The sequence below is a fragment of the Hyla sarda genome, unplaced genomic scaffold, assembly GCF_029499605.1.
Source record: "Hyla sarda isolate aHylSar1 unplaced genomic scaffold, aHylSar1.hap1 scaffold_1396, whole genome shotgun sequence".
Taxonomy (NCBI): domain Eukaryota; kingdom Metazoa; phylum Chordata; class Amphibia; order Anura; family Hylidae; genus Hyla; species Hyla sarda.
In genome coordinates this window covers 43,612-51,421 of record NW_026608025.1, presented here as the reverse complement: position 1 = coordinate 51,421, position 7,810 = coordinate 43,612, and the positions used below count along the sequence as shown (strand labels likewise).

Sequence of the window (7,810 nt, the reverse complement as noted above, 5' to 3'; positions counted from 1 at the left end):
TAGGGGCGGAGTAACAGGCACTGTGTTTTGTGGGAGATGATCGCGTTAGAGAGGATTTGATTCACATATGATCGTCCATTGTATTCAGGGAGCTGCAGCGCTTCTTCAATAGACGTCTATTGTTTGATACTGTAGAGGATTCCCGTCCCCTGAGGCCCCCACATCTTCACTATCATGGGGGGGTGCACCCTATTAGACCCCTCATTTTGGGGTAACACACGAGCCAACGCTTTTTGTTCCACTCTTTTGTTTTCTCTATACAGATCAATAAATAAATCCCCGTCCGCTGATCAATAAGTGTCAGGGTGTACAGGGTCACATGTTATCACCCCATATGGAGCACGGGTTTCTCTGACACCCAGTCCATAAATCTTAACCCTTCCAGTACTTATCAGCTGCTGTATGCTCCACAGGAAGTTGTGTAGTTCTTTCCAGTCTGACCACAGTGCTCTCTGCTGACACCTCTGTCCATGTCAGGAACTGTCCAGAGCAGGAGCAACTCCCCATAGCAAACCTATACTGCTCTGCACAGTTCCTGACATGGACAGAGGTGTCAGAAGAGAGCACTGTGGTCAGACTGGAAAGAACTACACAACTTCCTGAGGAGCATACAGCAGCTGATAAGTACTGAAAGTGTTAAGATTTTTATATAGAAGTAATTTACAAATCTGTAGAACTTTCTGGCACCACATGATCTGAAAACATTTTTTTTTCACTCTGGAGTGCCCCTTTAAAAATCGCAAAAAAATATAAAATAAAAAAATATATATATATAATTAAAAAAAAAAAAATTTTTAAATAAATTATCAAATAAAAAAATGATCTGTGGAGATTTTATTTTTCCCCCCCTCCGGAGTACTCCTTTAAATCGTAGCACATCAGAGCATATAGGAATTAGTGAAATTATCTTCCCACCCATAATAATAGTTACATCAAAAACATAAAATCAACCATTATACAAATTTAATGTTACAAATAAACTTATTCATTTTTTAATGGTGTAAAAAGTGAAGGAGGCATCTGACTAATAAATAAACGATGGCGCCAAAGATCGAGGAGAAGCGGACAGAGATGGAGAGATACCAGGGGGGGAGGGGGGTTCTAGAATATTCTGAAAAGTCCATAGATATCTGTAGAAGATACGTACAATCCAGCACTTCAACAAATGCAGCTTTATTCCAAGTTAGCAGAAGATGCACCAAATCTAACCTGCACAGACCACCCCTTCACATCTTGACGCGTTTGGGGCGCACTTGCGCCCGAAACGCGTCAAGATGTGAAGGGGTGGTCTGTGCGGGTGTGATTTCGAGTAGGAAGTGAGCTTAAATGCATCATCCTTTCCTAGAGTAACAATAAAACCATCTGTATTAGTATCATGCACACCCGTACACTGAGAACACGCATGTTTCCCGACTAGCAATGTCCTATTTAACGTTCTGCCTTGTGCCGAACCACCAGTCCTGGAGAGGAAAGTGTTAAGTGCCAGAGGTGGCCATAACGTTGCGTTCCTTCCCCGGTATTGTGCACAGGGCAGCTGCATCGGCTTTAGTGGGATCTGAGACATGGCACAGGCATTTAACCCCTTCTTTACTAAGTTGGCCGACTGCACGGCAGAATGAAGATTCGAGGTCTCAGAAGGTCAAGCAGTTTCTGGCCGGAAGATCTCTTTGAGGACAGCTACGCATGGAGAGGAGGTGTCCTCCTTCACCGGGCACGGGGGTCTCGGCTGGTGGTTCGGTGACTTGGACTCTTGTTGTCTGCTGAAAAGTTCCCGGACACCTTGTCTGAACCTCAAGTCCCGGACGCTGTAGATGACGACGTTCCAGCAACTGTTGGAGGTGAGGATCCAGAAGGCGTAGAAAGAGAATTCGCACCAGACGTAGCCCAGGACGTTGCCCACCACGAAGACGGCGATGGGGCTGAAGGAGGCAGAGAAGGCGAACGTGAGGATGCCGATGGTTTTGGCGGCGGCGATGTCTGAGAAGGACACCTTGCTGCAGGTGCTCTGGACCTCCACCTCCAGCTGCTTCCTCACCTTACAGTACTGCCGAATGGCCGCAAAGGTGACAAAATTTATGGCAAAAGTGCCGCCCAACAGTGAAAAGTCAAAAACCGGAAAGATGAGCATTATATTAAGGGCAGGGTCCTGGGGTTGCATGGCGGTGACCACGTAGTTGCACATTTTGCTGCACAAATTGTATTCCAGAGATATGTTTGGGCTGAAGATCATGGGCACCATAGCGAGCATGAAGCTGAAGATCCAGGAGAAGACAATGAGACACCCTGTTCTCTTCCTGGTGATCACAATCTGCTTGTGGAGCGGCTTCAGTACGGCTATGCTCCGCTCTACCGACAGCAAGAAGATGGTGGAGATGGAGACAAAAGTGCAACTGGCAAAAATAAGTCCCATGATGAAACACGGTACCTGCGAGGTCAAAGTGGACGGAGATGTTCCTTCAAGTGTTTCCAGCCCGTAAACAATCCGGCTAAGTTCCATGTATACGGAATAAGGCACAACCAACACTCCGACCGCCAGGTCTGCCAGAGCCAGAGAAGTTTTCAGGAAGCCCTGAGACGTCCGGAGCTGCTTGGTCCTCAAGAAGACTAAGAGACTCACCACATTGCCGACCGTGATGGTGACGATGAGTAAAATCATGAGAGAAATCTTCACCGTGTCTCCCAGTAGACTTGTGCCGCAGAGGCTGCAATTCAGAGTGGAAGAAACGTTCTGGAGCATTGGAGAAGCAGAAGAAGGAAAACTCAGAAGATAAAACCCATCATCCGCTCTTCATCCACCGGATCGGACGGAGAGGAGAAGCCGGATACATGTCCTAACCCAAAGACAGAAACATCGTCCTCATCAACACCGTGCGCAGCTCCCGCGAAGCCTCCGTCCCAAGGTAAATATTTTGAGCTCTGAGCAAACAAGAATATTTATGTGGCAAATTGAAAGCAATCCAAACACTCTGCGCCGATAAGGGATTTACCGAGATGGTCAGCGCAGTCACTCTTTCAAGAGCGTTATTAGCCTAGTTCCTTCCCAAAGAGCGGGGGGAGCGTGGAGTGTTTGCTTTACAATGAGAACACAGCCAAAAAATCTCCTCGTACAAACAGAAGTCGACGGCTCCAGATGCGTTCAGCTGTGCGGAGAATCAATCACCAAAAAAATACCAAATAAGTAAAAATCGAAATAAATAAAAAGAATATAGAGGGACGGCAGAATATAGAGGGACGGCAGAATATAGAGGGACGGCAGAATATAGAGCGACGGCAGAATATAGAGCGACGGCAGAGGTAGACTGAGGCGATGTGTGCGCTCCGCTCCGGCTTTATTCTTCTGCTCTCCTCCGCCCGCTGCCTCTCTGACTCCTCTCATCCTCCCCCCTCCCTGACATTAGGCATCATAGGATTTCTCCACAATGGGTTACAAATGTATTCAACCACTTTTACTCTCTGTGGCGGTAATAATAGTGAATGAACAGGTTCACAATAGAAAAGTGTTCTGTACATCTACCAGATGGAGTACTATACTGTGCAGTAAACATATATATATATATATATATATATATATATATATATATATATAATATATATATCTCTATCTCTCTATAGTGGGAGATTATCTCAGTAGAGATGGGCAAACGGCAGTAACCAGCAGTCAGAGACAGTTTGCGGCTTCGACTGCAGTTTACTGTACGAAAACAAAACATACAACGTATTCACAAAAAAATAAATAAATAAATAAATATCAAAAAAAATCCTGCTCGTTCAGCACTAATTAAACACTTTTTCTTGCCCCCACAATACAAGTGGCTTCAGCGGAGTAACTGGTTGCTTCAGGGCCCCAATGCAATGAGTAGAGGCACAAACCGTCAGTGAAAGGGTTAAGTTGTGTTTTTGTGCAGTGATACTTAACTCTTTTTCCATAGTAAACCAGCGAATCCACTGGTTTCCCGTGATGTCATACTGGGCTGAGCGCTATGCATTGGTCCAGCAGGGAAGGAGTGAAATAGCGCTAGTTAACTCAGTGCTATTTCATTAGGGGGGGGGTGTATACATTATACAGCCATCTATATGGGTGTCTCTTCTTGTGTAGCCCCGCCTCTAGCAATAACATTTCAAGGGGGCGGAGCTGCTCAAGAACCTGGGAATGTTCAAAAGTTTGGCAAGAAGCAAAACACCTGACGTTCGGACATAATACGGGTTCGCAGGGCTCGGCTTGATCTACTCTATTTGTAACAGGGTCCTGCGTCTACTGTGCGCCATTTACAATACTGGTGATTTTTTTTTAAACCCCTCAGGCACCACCAGACTGCTGTTTCTGCACCCTCTATAGTTACGTCCCTAAGTGGCTTCCTTCTGGCCACTACACAGTACAAACCTAAAATGTGTCACCTCTGGCCGCTTTTGAGGCTGCAGCCTTCCAGAGTACAACTCCCATCTAAGGATCAGGGTCAGGGGCATTAAAGGCCCATCAATCTGTGAAGGGTTAGAGGCCATTTCCAAACAATGTGAAGTCCATCTGTGGTGAGGGTATGATGAGGGCAGATGGAATTACCCTAGGGGCAGATGGCATTTACCTCTTGTGTTCGTGATGCCAGGGTGTGGTTTATCCTCTACACCACGCAAAGGTTTACCACTGGATCCTGGACTAGGCACTGGGGCAAATAATGATTCCGATGCCAAGTTACGGAACAACGGCAGCTTTACTGAGTCAAACAGGTGTAACAGTCCATACCGATTGGCTAGGCCCATTGAGGTGACCAGTGACTTCAGAGACTACAGGGACTTGGATAATTGGATGCACGGCCATGCTGACTTGATACACACTTAACTTGGACTGACTTGACTGAAACTGACTATACCCCATTTGTAGCTTACCAGGCTTTGACTTGGACCTGAGGGTAGTGGACTTGTGGATCCGTAGACTTTGGCTTCTATGGGGGAGACAAGGAGGGGTCCCATTGGTCACCCTGTAGGTCACATGGTCACTAGTACCTCACTGGGTTACAATCATATGACACATTTCTTAAAGGCATAGCACATTTTATGCACAATACATTATATAACAGGCATAGAAGTAAATAGACAAGAGAACAGGTGAAGGGGGGGGGGGGTCTGGGGTCACAGCATGGAGACTGCCAGACAAGATAGCAATGGTACAAGGGTGCAAGTCCTGAACTGGGTCACCACACATTGTTCGACAGTGAGAGATTATTCACGTGGGAAATATTTAGGACATGTGACCAATGGTGGACATCCCAGGAGTGGACCCCAGGGTCAGACCGACCAACGCAGAGGACACCCAAAAAACCTCAGAGCTTCTCCAGACCTCAGATCCTTGTTATATGGTCAGGACAATGTGAGACTGAAGAAGGATGGAGGGAGAAGACTCCATGTGTAAGTCTCCTGGTCCTCGCGATGTTTGGTCATTCACCATGTGATCGCGCCCGAGCTCCCAATGAAGAGAAATGTATCTAAGATGTTTAAACATGAGATATAAATTAGACCCTGAAATGCTGCGGAATTCCGGCCATGTCACAGAATACAGAACTATAACATCCAGTGACCACAGGGGGCGTCTTCTCTATCGGCCTTCAGCCCCCCCTATAAGACCCTTATGCTTTACATCCCGCTGCTCCCATTATTACTGAGCCTGCGGCGCTCCCATTATTGCTGAGCCTGCGGCGCTCCCATTATTGCTGAGCCTGCGGCGCTCCCATTATTGCTGAGCCTGCGGCGCTCCCATTATTGCTGAGCCTGCGGCGCTCCCATTATTGCTGAGCCTGCGGCGCTCCCATTATTGCTGAGCCTGCGGCGCTCCCATTATTGCTGAGCCTGCGGCGCTCCCATTATTGCTGAGCCTGCGGCGCTCCCATTATTGCTGAGCCTGCGGCCCTCCCATTATTGCTGAGCCTGCGGCGCTCCCATTATTGCTGAGCCTGCGGCGCTCCCATTATTGCTGAGCCTGCGGCGCTCCCATTATTGCTGAGCCTGCGGCGCTCCCATTATTGCTGAGCCTGCGGCCCTCCCATTATTGCTGAGCCTGCGGCGCTCCCATTATTGCTGAGCCTGCGGCGCTCCCATTATTGCTGAGCCTGCGGCGCTCCCATTATTGCTGAGCCTGCGGCCCTCCCATTATTGCTGAGCCTGCGGCCCTCCCATTATTGCTGAGCCTGCGGCGCTCCCATTATTGCTGAGCCTGCGGCGCTCCCATTATTGCTGAGCCTGCGGCGCTCCCATTATTGCTGAGCCTGCGGCGCTCCCATTATTGCTGAGCCTGCGGCGCTCCCATTATTGCTGAGCCTGCGGCGCTCCCATTACCGTTCCTAAACGCAATTTTCATTTATGACTTTTTGTTTTTTTCTTCAAAAATCAGCAATTCTGGTGTTTGGATTAGTTTCCCATGATGCTGTTCACCGTGCGGGATCATAAACATTATATTGTAATAGTTCTGACATTTCCGCGCAGAGATACCAAATATGTTGTTTTATTTTTTATTTGTAAAATGAGAAAAGGGGGTTAAAAATTTGACGCTGTCTTTTATATAATTAGCGATACTTTCTTTTTTATTTATTTTTACCATTTCCTAGTCCCACAAGGGGATCGCTGATATTATACTCTCCTACTATACTGCAGTGTATTATGGGTAGGTGCTCCACAGGGCAGATCTGGAGCCTTTGTTTGGCCTCGGCTGCCATGGAAACCCATCAGAACCCATTGATTGAACGCTGGGGTTCCAATGGGTAAACTCCTTACAGTCCGAGCTGGAGTCTGAGATGGCTTCACTGACCCCCCAGCCCTCTTTTATACGTCACATACTTGGTGAGAATTTAGGTGCGCATGACGTGTCAGGATCATCACCAGATCTATTGACATTACCGTTCTGCATCCGATGAATATGAAGGTCATAGTAATCACATGATCCAGAGATAATCCAGGCAGGTGAGGTGTCAATGGGGTACGGCAATAGCGGGCCACCAGATATATTAGGCAGTGCATTAAAGGGCCAGTGGCTCTTAATAAATCTGCTACTTTAGACCGGTGTGAGATAAACCCGACATAATAATCCCCCCCCCCCTCCCCCATTGAGTTTAATTGACTAAATTTAGTTAAAGAAGAAGTATCATGCAAAAAAAAACAACGTATCTCCTATCCAAAGAATAGGGGATAAGTTTTGGATCGTGGGGAATCCGACCGCTGGGACCCTCCGCGATCTCCTGCACGGGACCCCGGGACCCCGCACAAAGCAGTGGCTGACACTCCCCTCCATGTATTTTTATGGGAGAGCCGGAGATAGCTGAATGGCTTTTCCATAGAGATACATGGAGGGGGGCGTGTCAGGCGCTTCGTGTTGGGGTCGACAAGCTCCATTCCCGGGAGAGCTGGGGTCCCGTGCAGGAGATCGCAGCCCCATGCGATCTAAAACTTATCCTTTATTCTTTGGATAGGGAATACATTTTTTTTGCATGATACTTCTCCTTTAAGTAGCCTATTCTTTGAACATATACATATTGGTGTGTGAACTTCAGGGGGTTCGCGTCACTCACCTCTGCTCTCTGTTGTCCCTCCGGTCCTCTCACAGCCCCAGCGCGTGTGCGCCGGACCTCTCAGATTTAAAAGGCCAGTGTGCTCGTAATTATGAAACACACATGCACCTATCCTATAAGTATCAGCACCTCCCACTGACCCTTGCTGGATCTTTGTTTGCCTTAGTGCCATAGAGAAAACGTTTGTAGTCTGGCCTTGCTGTGTTTCTGACCCCATTGTTCCATGACCTGACCTTGCGCCTTTGCCGCCTGCCTACTGA

At 47.6% G+C, this 7,810-nt stretch overlaps 1 protein-coding gene across 1 annotated transcript; it reads right to left on the bottom strand.

The window, feature by feature from the left end:
- Window positions 1–1,317: 1,317 nt before the first annotated feature.
- Window positions 1,318–3,285, bottom strand: LOC130306731 (adenosine receptor A3-like). Its single transcript, XM_056552123.1, has one exon. It carries the CDS (start codon window positions 2,735–2,737, stop codon window positions 1,640–1,642), a length of 1,098 nt encoding a protein of 365 aa, XP_056408098.1. The 5' UTR covers window positions 2,738–3,285; the 3' UTR covers window positions 1,318–1,639.
- Window positions 3,286–7,810: the final 4,525 nt, after the last annotated feature.

Bases quoted from the DNA above. Each gene is read 5' to 3' on its own strand.
- LOC130306731 (XM_056552123.1), bottom strand. From the start codon at position 2,737: ATGCTCCAGAACGTTTCTTCCACTCTGAATTGCAGCCTCTGCGGCACA.